Raw genomic sequence first — 18530 nt, forward strand, 5'->3', positions numbered from 1 at the left:
ACAAGTCACACCTGATCTTGCAATAGCCACCTCTTAGAATTCTTCTGCTGTTGGAAAAATACAGGACTCAGACCAGAAAACATCAAAGAAGCCCAGAGATAGGACCTGAGCCAGGCTCAGGAGAACACACTCTACGTTTAACGGGTGTACAAATCCACACAGCGCAGCAACTGCGTTACACAAACCCAAAGCACCCCCAGGACTCACCTGCCCACAGAGAGGACAGTAACTTCTCCTTGGCGCCTTGAGCGGCCCTCTTTGGCCTTGTTGGTGGGTTTTATGAAGTGCCATCGCTTATGCCTACATCGATGACACACGTCCCGCTCGACAGCGCCACCCACTGTGTGCAGATGGTGGCCGCAGATGTGCTTCCCTGGGGTGCCACCTGGCGACAAGGGCCCGGGGCTCACAGGCGGGCTCCCAGGAGTGCTAGGGGTCGCCGGGCTAAGGTGGGAAAAAAAAAAAGGAAAAGGTCGAACTGATTATTAAAAGAAATACCAGCTAAGGCATTCTCTCCCCCTGCATTATAAGAAGCAGGTTTAAATCAAAAGAAAAAAAATGCCTCTTCCAATTATACAAATGGGCTTCGTGAACTGATCTCAGGCAGCAGGTACTCAGCTCTTATGACTAGACAATGACAGTTCGTTTTAAACAGTAACAATGTGATTTATCACTTCCCGTATGGAATTAACTGGCCGAAAATAAACCACTGCTTCTAATGATGATGCACTGTTTGTCGTTCAAGTATTAGGTCTCTTTCCAAATGGCTGATCTCCCTTTGCATGCAGTCTAATTTCAAGTAAACTAATTTCTCACACATACCCAAGTTCCTCCTAGATCTCTAAGATAAGAGATGCCTCGAATATATGTGCCCTGGAGGAGAGAAAAACTTAAATTCCAATCAAATTATCGGATGACTTAAGATAGAATATTTGATCCAATCTGACTATTGTGTCAAAGGAAGAAAGCTTTTAGGTCAAGACATCAAAAGTGATGCTCAAGACAGATGTTGATCATCGTAATGACAAAAATAGCTAACACTTAGCAGTCTACGCACTTGATATATATTAATTCCACTGATCTTTACAAAACCTTGAGGTAGGTATTATTAGTTTCCTCATTTTAGAAACTAGGACACTGAGCCTCAGAGCAGTTAAGTAACTTACCCAAGGTCACACAGCTAGTAAGCGACAGCTGAGATCCAAATCTAGAAAGACTAAATCTAGAAACCATGATCTTAACCATCATGCTACAGTGCTTCAGAAACAGGGGAGATCACTCTGATAACCTGGAAGAAACCCAGCCGTACCATCCAAAATATAAAAAGCAGAAGTATATATAGGTCAGATGCTGGCTGCTTTCAAAAGGCACGTGTCAAGGCTCTGGTCCACTAGGAAAGGAAGAAATAAGACAGGACAGGGCCAGCCCAACCAGGAATCAGTCCTCTGACCTGATGGGGTGGGCAGGGCAGCACATAACAGCAGAGCCTGACTCCTGAGACTGGGCTGAGAGCCCAAAAGGCATACAGAAGTCTCATGACAGCATAAAGCCAGCCTTTACGCTGCTGGTAACCAGCCCACTTGCCCACTTCAAAAGTAGACAAAAAAATTTAACAACATTCATTCAACAAACGTTTATCTAGTACACGCTGCACATAAAACCCAATGACAGGGACTATAGGATGCCCTAAGATGACTGAGGCAAAGATTCGATGAGGTGACATGGTCCTAACACAAGGAGTCTGTGGTCAGGGCTGGAGTGTGGCGGAAACCACAGCTCGTATGTCTCTATAAACTACACCACCAGAGCTCCTTCCACTGGCCTTCTGGCACTAAGTCACCTCGCTAAAATGCAGATCTAACGTGGCCAGTTTGACAAACATGTATGAAATAGCTAAGATGCGCTGGGTGTACCACCCACAGAGTAAGCAGGAAAAGGTCCAAACTCCTTGCCATGTCACTCAAACCCAACTTGCCTTCCTGGCCTTTCTTGCTTCTGTCCATAGCATGAACTCGGGCCACCCCAGACTGAACCTTACCGGAGGCATCCCACACTTTCACTCTCCCGGGCCTTTTGTCCTGGACTTTCTCTGCCTACAAGCAGCCCCTGCTTCTTGCCTCCACTCCCCACTAGACTTCGTCCTCCATGGCAACGATCTGTGAAGGCCCGGCTCCAGCATCATGCCCAGCACACAGCAGGCACTCAATAAATGCTCCATGAAGCATGAAAACTTACATAGAAATACAGTTACCTATAATTAATTAGGAAGGACTATGATACTCAACCACCGTAACCTAAAACTGGTAATACAAGAACAGAACTTAGCAGGTGCCCCCAAACCAGCCTGGTTTTTCGTTTAATCATCATTGTTCATAGAGGTCTTTTGATGCCCGAGGTATTCGGTATTCCTCATAATATTCCAATTAAGTTGGTACAGTGGTTATCTCCAGTTTATAGATGATGGAACTTGAGCTCAGGGTGGTCGGTTAACTTGCCCGAGAAGAGGGGATCCAGAAGTGGTGGAGGTAAGACTCACCCAGGTCCCCAGCTCCAGGGCTACTCTTCCCTCTCGACACCGTTCTCTAATGCAGCCGTTCTCAGCCAGGGGCGACTTCGCCCCCAGGGTACATTGACAGTGTGTGGAGGCGTTGGTTCTGGGATGTCACACAGCAGGAGAAAGGGACAATGGCATCCAGTAAGTGGAGGCCAGGAATGCTGTTAAATGTCCTACAATGCACAGGACAGTTCCTCACAGCAAAGAATTCCCTGGCCCAAATGTCAATAGTGCCAAAGTACAGAAACCTGCTCTAGCGGACAACTGAAAACGAAAGCCCCATAAAATCAGGGGAAAAGCACTCACCTTTCAGGATCACACACGTTGTTATCTGCTACCATTGCCTTTAAAACATCCGCATTTGCTAAGGAAAAAAAAGAAGGTCAAGAATTAAAATGGGGGACATCCCTGGTTGCGCAGTGGTTAAGAATCCGCCTGCCAATGCAGGGGACATGGGTTCGAGCCCTGGTCTGGGAAGATCCCACATGCCACGGAGCAGCTAAGCCTGCGCGCCACGACTACTGAGCCTGCGCTCTAGAGCCCGTGCGCCACAACTACTGAGCCTGCGCTCTAGAGCCCGCAAGCCACAACTACTGAAGCCCGTGTGCCACAACTACTGAAGCTCGCATGCCTAGAGCCCGTGCCTCATAACAAGAGAAGCCACCGCAATGAGAAGCCCACGCACCACAACAAAGAGTAGCCTCTGCTCACCGCAACTAGAGAAAGCCCACTTGCAGCAACGAAGACCCAACACAGCCAAAAACTAATTAATTAACTAATTTTAAAAAAGAATTAAAATGGAATCAATCATATGAGTGATCATAGAATTATCATATCAGAAAAACTGTTTGGAAAACACCTAATTGATTTCCTTCAGCTCACAAATGAGGCCCTGGGGCCCTGGAGAAGGGAGGGTCTTTCCCAAGAAAAACCCAGATGTGGCACCATCTGCCAATACTTTTCACCACGCAGGAATTTAGGGAGAGTGACAGAGAATCTATGCAAAGGAAAGCAGATCTACCACAGAGCTTTGTTTCCTACACGTCATTAGCAATATAACATAGAAGCCATATCTTTCTCCCCTTCTCAAACCAAAAGGAAACTGAATTTAACTCACTTTGCTAAATATGTCATAAAACGTATGTCTCAAGAGACCTGTATTTTAATAACTTATACATGCTCAATGAATTAGCCCTAAATTCTGGATACCCATGTAGTATCAAGTCTATCCCACATAGAACCAGGGATGAGAAAGGATTAATTTTCTAGGTGGGCCATTCAGACCATACAAGACCTTAACTCTAGCCAGATAGCTTTAAATTTCAAATGTTGGTTACACCCATCAGTTAAATTAGACTTCTAATGTTAACTTTTTTTAAAAAAAAATCCAAATTTGTAGGGGGTGCCTAGGCTGTCCACTAAAGCAAATTGAATCTAAGCTTCTTGGGTGCCTACCCCACCACCATGCACAGACACACATGTTCTTTTCGTCTTTTGTAGGGTGAAAAGTCGTAAGGATAAAAGACTGAAGTGAGTGGTCAAGTTTCTCTTGGGTATTTCCAGGCAAGGCCAGATGTGATGACCGACTCCTGACCCATTCCCATTGATTTTTAAAGCACTGTCCTCAGGACTAACCACACCAAATTCCCCAGAGACAATGAAACAATTTAAAAATCACTATTTATCATGTGAGCCAACACCAACATTATCATCTCAGATGAAATCCGAGAGGAGGAAAATTAACTCTATTTTCAACACTGCTGCTTTTAAGTGCTAATAGCTAAGGATGTGTCCAGTGTTTCAACTTTTTTTCATTATTGCTCCACCCAGAGGCCTTTTTTTTTACATTTTTTTCCTAATCACCCTCCCATGAAACTATAATACTGCAGATATACACGTTTATGTAGTATACGCATATCTGTGTTTTACATATAAAATAGTAAGGGGGTTTTGCCCCCTACAATCTAATTTTCTCCCCTTCACAACCCTTGCAAATGTATGGGGTTTCTGAAGACATATTGAAGGAGCATACCAGCCTTTTCAAAAAGAAATATTTTCTTTGCCTTTCATGACTATCTGTGAAGATGCACAAATGCATATCCAAACACAAGGTTTGATCTAAATAAGACTCTTATCGTTACAAAAACAGTGCTGAAATGGATCAGCAGTATCTTTTCCCACGTGACAAAAAAGGCACATTACCCTCTGTAAGACAAATTTAGGTACAGTCTCATCATTTTCCCTTTAACTAATTCTAAGAATTCAGGACAATAATTTTCTTTCAGATAAAGAGTTTAGGGAATACACAATAATTTGCCAGTTGAGATTTATATTCTGCCATCATTTACTAAACTTCAAAACTATAAACAGAAAAGAGGGAAAAATAACAACAAAAAAGGTATGAAAACAAAGATAACACTAATAGCATTCACTTATAAGAATGAGCTTTTCAAAAACAGTTTAAATAGTCACCTGAGAAAATTAATTAATCAAAATGATGACCTCTGTTAGAAACATCAGATGATAAAATGCTGCCAGAGAGATTAGGAAAATATATTAAAATCATTACTAAAACTTGTTTTTATGGGCTTGTGTTGTTTCTCATGTATTCATGTATTCCTGTATCTTGCCCTTATTTCTTATAAACAATAGTAAACAACCCCTTTGTTTGCTATGAGTGATGCTTTAAGCATAGACTCAAGTTTTGATCATTCATACCCATTGAGGGTGGGTGTGTGAGACCAACACACACATACACACGCACATACGTCCTTGTCTCTAGTCTACCCTGCAATCTATACCAGGGAGTAAATCTCAGTAAACTAACCCTTGGGAACATTTTTGGTTTCCTGTGATGAGAAAACTCTAACAGAACACCACCATGAGCACATAAACACATGTTTTAATTTGGCTGTAAAAGAGCAATAATCCAATTAAGTTCTAATGAATATATTTCTCCTCCTTGTGATTACTCATAACTCCAAAACGTCGCAAAAGATGGTTTCTCCTACAGTTGTCAACATTCTGTCCAACAATTCTTCCCTTCATGGGCATCCAAAGGATGGGAGGAGTCAATTACAGGGCAAGCAAATCCGGTCAAGAACAGGGGAAATTTTCCAGTGGGCAGTAATTTCCAGAAACTGCTTCCTCTCTTCTTTCCTGAATTTCTGCCTGATAATATGCATAGACCAGTCAAAATCAGACAAGAAAAATGCCTTGTCTTCTCTCCCACTATTACTCTCTTCAAAGTTTTCCCTTACATTCAAGGCAAGATCTTGGTATGTACCAGTCACTGGCTAAAAGCTTTACAGACCCCATCATGTTTGATTCTCCCCAAGAGTGGGCAGAGTTATCATCCCCATTTTAAAGATAGACACTGAGGCCTAAAGACTGTAACTGACTGGCCAGAGCCCCACAGCTAGAAACAGAGCTAGAAACAGACCTAGATTCAAACCCTGGTCTATCTGACTCTGGGGTGGGTGCTTTTCACCCCGACCTACTCCTTCAATGTCCAAGTAGTTTAACAGTTTAACAGTTCACAGGATGTCTGCATAACCATTATAGCAAGTTCCAGAGATCTACTCAGTAGTGATGGTAGTTTATGGAGGAATCCTTTTTGCCACCACACAAATTGAGCCCCAAGGTAAGAATGTCACCAAGGGATCCCTCTCTCTGCCTAGCGTGAATAACCATAACCAGGGCGCTTGGAGAGTAATCACAATACTCCGAATTGTTGCTGTTTTCAGACAGTGTCAGGGCCTGGCAGAGAAGCTCAGCTACGGAGTTGCAGGTACTTTCCAAACTTCCATACAGTGGAGTTGCAGGTACTTTCCAAACTTCCATACAGAGGCCACTGAATTGAAGACCCAAACGCTCTTCAATTCAGCTCTATTTAGAAAGGATTAGGAATTAGGGGGAAAATAATCAGTCTGCAGGCCAGCCAATAAATTCATCCTTCAAGAGATATTTATCTAAACAAGACTTGATTTGCAACATTCAAGACCTGATAGGTTTAAACCATAAACAAGAATGTCACCATGAGTACAGGTGAAATATTATCCCATTAGCCAAATTAAAAATGCAAAGCAGAAGACGGGTCATATATCATGACTGCAAATGTTTTAAAATATGTAAATGTAGGCAAAGAAAACATAAATAAACATGGAAAAATGGTAATGGCTTGTACTCAATTTTATTCCTTTTTTCTTCAATGTTTAAAGAAAAATTATGTTATAGTGTGCTGATAATTTTTTTTTAAATAGTTAAATTAACCTCAACCGGGAGGTCTTAATTGATATTAAGTTCAGAGTCTGTTAATGACAAAGAAAAGAAAAATACATTTTGTTCTATAGAGAATTTAAGTCTCAAAGGCAAACTAAAAAAGCTAGGTTATCAACTGGTAAGAGACCCAAGTATGTATCTAATCCCCCAGCTGCTGTTTTGGCACAGGCTGGAAGCTAGAGAGGGCCACGGCTGGAAGAGGGGTGTCCAGTGAGATCAGATATCTCCTGGTGGCCAAGGAGAACCAAGGCCACACAAAGGATCAGAGCCCCCAGCCTTCCTCACAGGTCACTGGAGAAATCACAGGCAGACAGATGAAGGCCCTGACAGGGAAGAGGGTAAAGAATAAGAAAGACAGAAGGGAAAGAACAGGGGAGCAGAGGAGAAAGAATGAAATCAGTGCCTTGGTATTATTCCAACATACCTACTGGTAATCAAGGCAGCAGAAACCAAAAGGTTACTTTCTGAAAGGAAAAGGACATAATTAAAAAAGAAAAGAACAGCCCTATAGTCTGTGAGTGTGGAAGGTGAGGAAATTATATAGTCTGCTTGCTCCAAGGACCCAAAGGCTTCTCGTCTGCTGTAATTAGGAGAAGGGGCCCACTGCTGGCACCATCCTGCCACATGCTGGCTGTGTGACCTTGGGTAATTTTCTTACCCTCTGGGCCTCTGTTTCTTCATCTGCAAAATGGGGTGATAACAGGATCTACCTCATAAGGTAGTTTGGAGAATTTAATGAGTTAATGTTTAAGAGTTCTATAAAACACCCCAGCTGTATACGTTGTCTCTTTGAAAGGAGGAAGTTTATCATCCGTCTTTCCTGCTACCACGAAAGAGGCAGTGACAGCACGTGGGTAAGTATAGACTCTGACGTCAGATGCTAGAGTTCAAATCTCAGGTCTGCTACTTGCAGCAGGGTGACATTGGCAAGTTAGTTAAGTGCTGTGGGCCTCAGTTTCTCAACTGTAAATTGGGAACGAAGTATCTGAATCACAGGGTTCCCAGAAAGCCCCTAGAACGAGCCTGGTGCATAGCAAGCACTCAGTGTCTACTATGAAGTTATACACGAGAACTGCAGCCCCCGGCAAAGTTTTCACAGCTGACTTATTTCAACCAGTTCACCTGTCAGTAACCCCCTCATGCAGCACTCACTAACTCAGCAACCACTCCAGCTCTCAGAAGCCCAGGTCCCAAATGCCTCCAAGCTCCCCAAAGCCCTGAAGGCAGTTTCGAAAGCACAAGGTACAGGAGCAACCTTACCCTGTGCACTTTTGTCATGGCTGGAGCTTCTATGCCAAGAACATATTTGTGTACTTCTTATGCAAATTAAAATCCACTTTTTTTATGTGAAAGAAATGTGCACCACTGAGTCCTCAAGGATAGCATCACCAAATACTGTTCCCTGAACGAAGGTCTTTAGAAAACAGACATCAAATCCAAGTGATTGCTGTCTTGTTATTTTAAACACCATATTATTAAGTTTGGCTATCTGGTTTTCCATCCCATAGAAACTGAAAGCTACAAAGTAGAAGAGAGTTGAGGCAATGTTGTATAGATGAAAGAGACCCAGGTAGGGCCAGGCTGCTCCTTAACCATGTGACCAACCACTTGGAGTATTCCTTTCTTCATCTGTAAAATGGGTATAATAATATCAACTCCAGAGGAATATTTTGAGGATTAGATTATGCACATAATGCACCCAGATCTATGCCAAATACGTAAAACCCACCCTGTAAAGAACAATGAAAACTATGCTGAATCATGTGAAATTGCTGCTTCTCTTAGTCAGAACAACTGACCAGCAGCCCGGGCCAGGCAGATGCTCCAGCTGATAGTGAGGATATGGGGGCAGAGGAGCCCCGGGGAGCGGCTGGGGATGGAAGAGCATGTATTTACTGAGCAGCACGGAGGTATTTCTACTTTTGGACAAATGGCTCAGGCGCAGCAGTGCATGCTGCATGTGTCAGCACTGACCAGGGCACAGACAGAGCCCAAGGAAAGCATTTTCTTTTAAATTCTCATGAAAATTCAAAGTATGGAGATCTGCGGATACTGGAGATGTCGACTGAAAATAATGCACGACCTAAAAGTTGAGAGGTTATGTTTTATTCAGTGGACAAACCTGAGGACCTAAGGCCGGGACACAGCGTCTCAGACAGCTCTGAGGGAGTGCTTTGGAGAGGCAACCCCAGGATATACAGGGGTTTTTGCAACAAAGACCAGGTAGTCGGAACATCAAAAGATGACTATTAATTAAAGAAAACCAGACATCTCGAGTTAAGGAATGTAGTTCTTTTCTATGTACGGGAAGATGCAAGAGTCTGGGTTCACTGAAGTCATTCCTTTGATGTGCACCTCAGCCCTCTGGGGCCAGTATCCTGTGCACCCTGAGTCTCCTCAGGGTGCCCCGCTGGGGCAGATGTGATGGCTTGATGGTTGCAACATCCTTTGTTTACTGACATGACAGGTGACGTTTTTAGTTCACAGGTATGTGGGTAGGAGCGCCACACACCTCAAAAGTCACTCGGGGTGCGGAATCTTATGGAGACAATCACCTTCAAAACAATGACCCTGATTTATCTAATCAAGATTAAACTAATCCTGATTAGTTTAGGAAGATGGGGAAGATTAGGAAGATGGGGGTTTAGAATACATTTCAGAGGGGAAAAAAGTGCTTAAAGCCATAAAGGTTAGACTTTTTAAAAGTTTTAACACTTAAGAATAGATCACAGAATGGGCAAATCTATGGAGACAGAAAGCAGAGGAGGGGTTGCCAGAGGATGAAGGGAAAGGGGATGGAGATTAGGGAGTGACTGCTTAGTGGGTACAGAGTTTGGGATGATGAAAAAGTTCTGTAGCTAGATAGTGGTGATGGCTGTACATCATTGTGAACGTACTTAAGGCCAATGAATTGTCCATTTTAAAATGGGTATAACGGTCCATTTTACGTTATGCGTATTTTACCACAATATGTTTAAAAGCACAAAAAAAGGAATAGATAATATTTGAGTGCTTATTATACAAGCACTTTATGTGCAATATGTCACAACAATGCTATGCGGTAAATATTATTTTAGAGGAGGAAAGTGAGGCTCCATGATGTAATATGACTTTCCCCAAATCGAGGTGAGGCCAGGAATAAAAGGTAAGCCTCCGGGCTGACTCTACGATGACTGACTCTTAGAAAACACTTCTATGAAACTCCCCTGGTCAGATAATGCTGGAAGCTGAGCTATTTGTGAGCTTAGGTAAAAGGTGTCAATAACTTCAGAAACATTGACAGGACAATCTATACAAATCATGACTCTTTGAAGCAGGTTTTTAATAAACCTACGAATACTGAATTGTTCTGGACACTAAAACAACCATACCTTCGTTTTTCATGATGTAGTGGACAATTTGCCCAACGGTGTCACTATTTTCATTTACACTGTCGTTCAACTCTGAAAGAGAAAGGGGAGGGGAGGACAGGTTACAATTGGTCACTTGCATCAGGTCAACGAGATGTGCAGTCTTAGAGCCCAAGACCTCTCTGAACAGTGTCCAGAAAGTTCAGCTGATCCCCATGGTGCTAAGAGCTCTGCTTTCTTCCTTTAACCCCAAGCTGCCTGACTGAAAGCACACAGTGACTTCCCTGGCATAAGAGGCATAAAAAGTATCAGAGTTGTCCATCGATCTCAAGTCCAAACACACACTCAGTTTCCAAGACAACAATTCCATGTATCTATATCAGTCCTTACAACTATTATTTCTCTCTCATCGTTTTGTTAAACCTTTAAGGGAAATGGAAAGAAAAAAGACATTTAAAAGAAAAACTTCTTGGATTTTATTTTAATTGCAGATGTACTATATAAATTTAGAAAATTAATTCGTTTCTTAAATTGGGTAATTATTGGGCTTCCCTGGTGGCGCAGTGGTTGAGAGTCCGCCAGCCGATGCAGGGGACACGGGTTCGTGCCCCGGTCTGGGAAGATCCCACGTGCCGCGGAGCGGCTGGGCCCGTGAGCCATGGCCGCTGAGCCTGCGCGTCCGGAGCCTGTGCTCCGCAACGGGAGAGGCCACAACAGTGAGAGGCCCGCGTACCGCAAAAAAAAAAAAAAAAATTGGGTAATTATTCGTCTGTGTTTTTACAAGACTCTTCTTTTAAATGTACTTCCAAATGATCTAAATGTTGGTCACAGTTAATTGCCTACAGACTCAGTTTACTTTGAGAGACTCTGCACATGGGATAGTCCTTGAAAAAAAAGAATCAAATCTCCACCCTGAAACTGATCCTTATAATTTGCTTCCATAACACAGGAAGGAAGAGGGAGGGTTGATCTAGCTCGCAAAGAATGAATCAAGGTGTGCGGTGTCCTACCCGTGTATCTGGAAAATGGTCTTCTCGATCCAAGCTGCTTGCTCTCATGAATACACGTTTGGTTGCACAGTGCACTTGCTAATGGCTAAGCCGACCTACAGAGCATCTAGGAAGGAGGAGGGGGAGGCCCCGCCTTCTGTTGACAAACACTCAGCCTTGGTTTGCTCATAAGCTCAAACATGACTCATCCTGTGACCGTGCTCTCTCTCTGGCTCAAAGGTCAGTGGGGGTGGGAAAAACCAACAGGGCGGCAAGCTGGCAAGGAATGAAGAAGCTCCCGCACTCTGCCCTTGGGGCCGGCTTGAAGGCTGACCTACTCCAACTGTAACCTTTCTGCAAAAACTATCCTTTGAGAGGCTGAAAGGGATAAGGAGAGTTACCTACTACTCCCCAAGGCCCTAAAGGGTAGTTGGAAAGTACATCTGTGGAGAAAACAGGATTTCATCTCTCAGCGTTTTCCAAACACAATCCAGCAACTCCACTTTAAGAGGAAAAGCTGAGACGGTCTGAAGTCAATACGAAAGCATCAGTTCTTGCCATATTTTCACTGCAATGTTCACACAACCTCTTACTTAATAAACATAGACTCTAACCTCGTAGATTTAAGATAGAACTCCCCCAGCAAAAGTAACAGCACAAAAATGGTGAGACGTATTCAGTTTTCCCATTGTTCTTATTGGAATCTAATTCAATAATAGTAAGGGTTAATATTTACTGAGTGGCCATGTGTGACAAACACCAAATATATATTCTCTATAAATTTCACAATAATCTTACAAGGTGGAGATTACTGTTCTCACTTAAATTAAAATTTTAATTAAGTTAGTATTAAATTAATGAAATTAAATTTAAGTTAAATTATACATAGCAGCATATATAACATATGTAACTTGCCTGAGGCTACAAGGCAAATAAGAGTAAATGATTTAGTAGGTATTTAATAAATGAAAGCAAGGTTTATAACTCTAGGTGTGCTTCCTGTGAAATCTACAGTGACACTACACCACACCATCTGCCTTTAAGATGGATCATTTTGTAAAAGTTGGCGAGGATGCAGAAAAAAGGGAACACTTCTGCACAGCTGGTCGGAGTGTGAACTGGTGCAGCCAGTGTGGAAAACAATATGGAGGTTCCTCAAAAAATTAAAAATAGAAGTACCCTATGATCCAGTCATTCCATTCCCAAAGGAAATGAAAACAGGATCTTGAAGATTTATATGCACTCCCATGTTTATTGCAGAACTATTCCCAATAGCCAAGATATGGAAACAACCTAACTGCCCATCAAAGAATGAATGGGTAAAGAAGATGTGAGATATATACATACATATATATACATATATATATATGTATATATATATATAATGGAATAGTATTCAGCCATGAGAAAGGAGGACATCCTGCCATTTTTGACAACACAGATGGACTTTAAGCACATTATGCTTAGTGAAATAAATCACACACAGAATAAGACAAGTACTGTATGTTATCACTTGTATGTGGAAACTAAAAAAGCCAAAGTTGTAAAAATAGAGAGTGGTTACCAGGGCATAAGGGATGGGGAGAGAGTGAAATGGAGCAGGGCCCTGTGGTCTATACGCCCACGTCCTCTGCCTGCCTTTTGCCTGTGGAAAAACTTTAGCCAAAGGATAAGTTTAATCAGAGAAGTGAGAAAATGCAGAAGCAGAGAAAAGCAGTCAAGCAGGACAAGACAATAATAGTCACTAAGCAAAGTCAAGCTAAATCAAGGACCTCTAGTTCCTTCTCAAGGGCTGTAGATAATATTCTGAGCCGTATCCTGCGAGCTGTCTTGTAGATACTGAAAGCCCCACCAGGTGGAAGAAGTTAACTACATGATGACCAGGCTGTAGCCACGGACATAAGCTGCCACAATTCTGAGAATTGGCCTCAAGGAAATGGGAAAAAACTGACCCTGGAAAGATTAACTGCACTTAAAACAATCAAGGGCTTCCCTGGTGGCGCAGTGGTTGCGAGTCCGCCTGCCAATGCAGGGGACACGGGTTCGTGCCCCGGTCCGGAAAGATCCCACATGCCGCGCAGCGGCTGGGCCCGTGAGCCATGGCCGCTGAGCCTGCGCATCCGGAGCCTGTGCTTTGCAGAGGGAGAGGCCACAACAGTGAGAGGCCTGGGTACCGAAAAAAACCAAAACAATCAAGATGGGCTTCCCTGGTGGCGCAGTGGTTAAGAATACGCCTGCCAATGCAGGAGACACGGGTTCGAGCCCTGGCCCGGGAAAATCCCACATGCCGCGGAGCAACTAAGCCCGTGCACCACAACTACTGAGCAGCTACTGAGCCTGCGCTCTAGAGCCCGTACTCCGCAATCAGAGAAGCCACCGCAATGAGAAGCCTGCGCACCACAACGAAGAGTAGCCCCCACTCTCTGCAACTAGAGAAAGCCCGCGCACAGCAACGAAGACCCAAGGAAGCCAGAAATAAATGAATAAAATAAATAAATTTATAAAAAACAAAACAAAAAAACAATCAAGATGACACTGGTCAGACCACCACATGACCAATTTCAAGATGACTGTCAGAGCTGACTGTGCTGTTTCTTCATGTAGCTCCCTCCCTTCGTCTATAAAAGCTCTTTTACCCCCTGATGGTCAGGGGCGAGGGGTAGTCAGCCTTTGGACAGGAGTCCATTAACCCTCTCCCCTCACCCCCCGGTTGCCAGCACCCAAAATAAACCACCAACGTGGCCTTATTATTGGCTTTTGAGCAGCGAGCAGCCAGACACCACCTTCGGTTACAATAGGGCAGATGTTGCTTAAGGGTACAAACTTAGAACAAATAGTAAATAAGCCTTAGAGATCGAATGCACAGTATAGTGAATATAGGCAAAAATATTGTATTATAATCATCAAACCTGCTCAGAGACTAGAACTTAATGATTTCCGCCACTAAAAAGAAATGACAATTACGTACTGTGATAGAGGTGCTAAATATCGCTACAATGGTAATCATATTACAATATACAAATGTATCCGATTGACGTGTTGTACACTTTAAATTTACATAATGTCAATATATAAAAAAAGATGGATCATTTGCCTTATAGAGATGGAAAATATACGTTACTGGTTTCTGATTTAAAAATCGTCTGCACTCACATTCCCATAAAAAGAAGCCAGGTGATTTACCTATCTTTTCAACCTTTTCTTCTTCCACGTCTTGCTCAGCTTCTGTTGTACAACGATAGCCTTTCTTCTTAAGCAGGTGGCAGATGAGGACACCGAAGAGACCCATGATGAAGAACACAGGGACAAGCGCGTACGCAATGTATTCTGGGTGTCCATTTCCATTGTTCGTGGGCGAGGGCGTCGTCTCAGTTCTGGAGTGTAACGGGCGGCTGCCATCATTGTCTGAGGAAAAAACATGCACAGCTGCATCAGACGTCTACTGGGGACAAGGAAACTCCGACAACCTTGGGAAATGTTCCTGTTAAATGTCAGTCTGCTTCCAAAACCACGGGCCACGCAGAGACTGGCAGGTCTGGCAGGACAGGCACACAGGCTTGTGCTGAAACAGTCTTGAGTTCCCATCCTGTCCCTGATACTCAGCACCTGGGTCCCACCCTGGGTAATTTTTTTTTAATCCCCTCCAAACCAGCCTCTGCTTCTTCCTCTAAAAGAGTACCTACACAGCGTGGAGTGAATGTACAGAGTTTCAGTGAAGGGTCCACACAGAGCAAACACACCATCACTAGGTGGTATCACAGCAGACTACTTAGTGGTTAAGAGCACAGACTCAGGAGACGTGCGGTCACATCCTGGCTCTACCGCTTAGCAGCTGTGTGACGCTGGACGATGACTTAATCTCCATGCCTTGGTTTCTTGTAAAATAGGCACACTAATAGTAGCTACCCACCCTTCTAGGCTTGTTATGAAGATTAAATAAATTAATACATGTAAAACATCCAGAACCATTTCTACAACATAGTAAATGCTCAGCTTGGCTCAACTACATGCCAGGCACCATTCCAGGCATCTGGGACATACCCCTGAGCAAAACAAAGATCCCTGTCCTCATGGAGTATATGTCCCAGAAAGATTTAGTAAACTGACAGATCTAGTGTATGAAAAAAGAGAGAAAAATCCACGACGGCATCAAGTTTTGGCCCAGGGATACAAACATAAAAATGGAAGCACATGCATTTGTTTATTTGTTTACTAACCCAAATTAGCATTTATGGCATGCCCATTATGTGAAAAGCACCAGCTGGGAGCTGGAGAGAGAGTGGAAAATAACACAGCATGACCAACGCCATCTTGGAGCTTGTAGGGTAGTATCGGAAACAGGCATAAACAAGTGAACAGCTGGGCAGGCATGAGAGATTGGGAGAAAGGCCGAGGAAGGTATGCATTGGGGCATTAAAAGAAACAGTAATAGTGGGGATCTATTTTATGACTTCAAAAATGGGGCAGCTGGGAAGGGGGCATCTTTGGGAGAGAAGGAGACATTTGCTTTTGGACAAGTCAAAATGCCACATGGACTTACGCCAGAGGCAGCCGGATATCTGGGCCCAAGAGCATGCTACGTAGGCTCCCAAGAAGTTCCCATATATGGGGAACTGAGTCACATCTATGAAGGAGTGAGAGGGAAAAACTGTGAGCCCGGCTCGTACAATCATAAGATACGGCCAGTTAAGATAACGGAGAAAGAGCCGACTGTGTGGAAAATCAACAAAATACCAGTTCACACACATAAAATGAGAAGGGAGTTATCAAAAAAAGGAGAAGGGACTTCCCTGGTGGCACAGGGGATAAGACTCCACGCTCCCAATGCAGGGGGCCCAGGTTCGATCCCTGGTCAGGGAACTAGATCCCACATGCATGCCACAACTAAGGAGCCTGCCTGCCACAACTAAGACCCAGAACAACCCAATAAATAATTAAATAAATAAATATTTTAAAAAAACAAAAACAAAGGAGTGGGTCAGGTAGGATGTGGACTAAAGAAAAATGTGGGATTTCACTGAAGCGAAGTCTCACTATTTGGGATACTCAGATTCTGAAGTAATAAAATAAGCTTTTCTACATCATGGAGATTCACACATATTGCTTGGAAACCCAGAAACTGGAAAGCTAGATGCATTTAACTATAAACTCTCTCAAGAGTATTTTGATGAAAAAAAAAACCAAAAAATACCCCTGTGTTGTAATGATTACATGGGGACAGAGACTAGGTGTGAAGTGACCACATTTCTTCACTGCAGCAAATAGTATCAAACAGAAGCCACAGGACAAAAGGCGCTCTCTCTCTCTCTCGCTCTCTCTCTCTCTCTCTCTCTCTCTCTCTCACATGGAACTATCCATTATCTTTGAACATGAAAGGAAATTGCTGGTTTCTCAGGTTTGTAAAAGGTTGCATTCATTATTTTATCATGCAACCTCTAGAATTTGGCATAATCTATATATTTTTTCTGATTTCTCTTCCAAGAATATAATTAATAAATGAATGAATAAATAAATAAGAGAATACACACACACACTTCCCTAAACATATGCAAATATATCATCTAAATTAGGGTTTAACCTCAAGATTTACTTTCAGTAAAACCCAGAATATTCAACTCCTTTTATAATTCTAAGTGTGTTATTTATTAATTCCTTTTTAAAAACACATATGCCATGCAACAGGAATAGGTAAAGCAGGCAACATGCTAAGACTGAAAGAGTTTTACTCAGAATCATGGTCTGTTTCAATCTGGAGGTGATAATAAATTCTCTTTGGGAAGCAGTAGAAACAGAGATGAAAGCAGAGGGGCTCCAAATTGGAGCCAAACAGCTCCTCCTGAATCAGGTGGTTGAGAATGTGTGTTCATCATTAATTTGACATCTAGTAAACCCTTGCAAATACTATGTATTTACAGTTTGTGATTTACAAACATATTAGCAGTCATTTAATTTCATAATTATTGCACCATGGAAAAAACTGAAGAAGATATGAATCTAAATTAGTGAAACATGAACTACAGAGATGCACTGTAGTTAAAAAAAGGTCAGGGCTTCCCTGGTGGCGCAGTGGTTGAGAGTCCGCCTGCCGATGCAGGGGACACAAGTTCGTGCCCCGGTCCGGGAAGATCCCACATGCTGCGGAGCAGCTAGGCCCGTGAGCCATGGCCGCTGGGCCTGCGCGTCCGGAGCCTGTGCTCCGCAACAGGAGAGGCCACAACAGTGAGAGGCCCGCGTACAGCAAAAAAAAAAAAAAAAAATGTCAGACTGCCTGGCATAAATAACAGCTTGGCCAATTACTAGGCATGTCACCTTGAGCAAGTTTCTTAACTGCTAGGTGCTCAGTTTCCTCATCTGTAAAACAGAATCAAAATGATTGTACCTTTCTATGATGACTTTAAGACATGTCCCCAAATGCTTTGGCACTGCTCCCATGGAGAGGTGAGGTCTATATCTCCTCCCCTTGAAGATATATTCTGTGCTTTGCCTGACCAATAGAATATGTTGGAAGTGATATTTTGTCAGTTTCTAAGTCCCAGGCCTTAAGAAACTGACAGCTTCCACTTCCTGTCTCTTGGGACACTTGCTTTTGGAAGCCAGCCACCATGCCGTGAGGAAACCCAAGCTCCCCCAAGAAGAAAAACCAATAATAGTCATCAACATGACAACTATGTTATTGAGATATCTTAGAAGTAGACTCTATAAGCTCAGTTGATGCTGCATGGAGCAAAGATGAGCCATTTCTGATGAACCCTGCCCAAACTGTAGATTCACAGGGAAAATAAATGATTGTTATTGTTTTAAGCCACTGAGTTTTGTGGTAATTTTTTATATAGCAATAGTAACTGGAAGACTACTTCCTAAAGTCATTGTGAGGATTAAATACATTAATATGTAAAACACTTAAAAGGGTATGTAGGAAAAGATAAGCACTATAAAAGTGTTTAGGCATCACCTTGATAGAACTGCACTATCCAGTAGGTAACCACTAACCACAAATAGTTACTTAAATTTAAATCAATTAAAAATAAATAAAATTTAAAATTCAGTTCCTCAGTTGGACTAACCACTTTTCAAGTGCTCAATAGTCACACGTGGCTAATTGCTTCCATATTGGACAGGTCAGATGAAGAACATTTCCATCATTGTACAACCCTGTTATAGACTGTAAAGAATCACTGAAGAGCAAAATGTTGACTGGAGACTCTACTGTGATCTACCTCAACAATTTAATTAAGAATAACTTTTAAATCACAAAGTAACTACTCACAATTAACGCCTAAGATATTTGTTAACTGAGGTAGGCTTAGCTTTCTTTCAATTTACACTAATAATTTGCTTAGAGATACTGTGTCCACC

General features: G+C 42.7%; 1 protein-coding gene across 1 annotated transcript in view; it reads right to left on the minus strand.

Moving 5' to 3' along the window:
- RELL1 (RELT like 1) overlaps positions 1–18530 on the minus strand; it is a 61520-nt gene that overhangs the window by 16057 nt on the left and 26933 nt on the right. Inside the window, exons 2-5 of the mRNA XM_030881014.3 lie at positions 14358–14579; positions 10207–10278; positions 2861–2918; positions 208–444 (exon numbers count right to left, since the gene is read on the minus strand). Of these exons, the coding sequence (XP_030736874.1) occupies positions 208–444; positions 2861–2918; positions 10207–10278; positions 14358–14579 (589 nt within the window). The remainder of the gene's footprint in view (positions 1–207; positions 445–2860; positions 2919–10206; positions 10279–14357; positions 14580–18530) is intronic.

This window comes from Globicephala melas, chromosome 5 (genome assembly GCF_963455315.2).
Source record: "Globicephala melas chromosome 5, mGloMel1.2, whole genome shotgun sequence".
Taxonomy (NCBI): Eukaryota; Metazoa; Chordata; class Mammalia; order Artiodactyla; family Delphinidae; genus Globicephala; species Globicephala melas.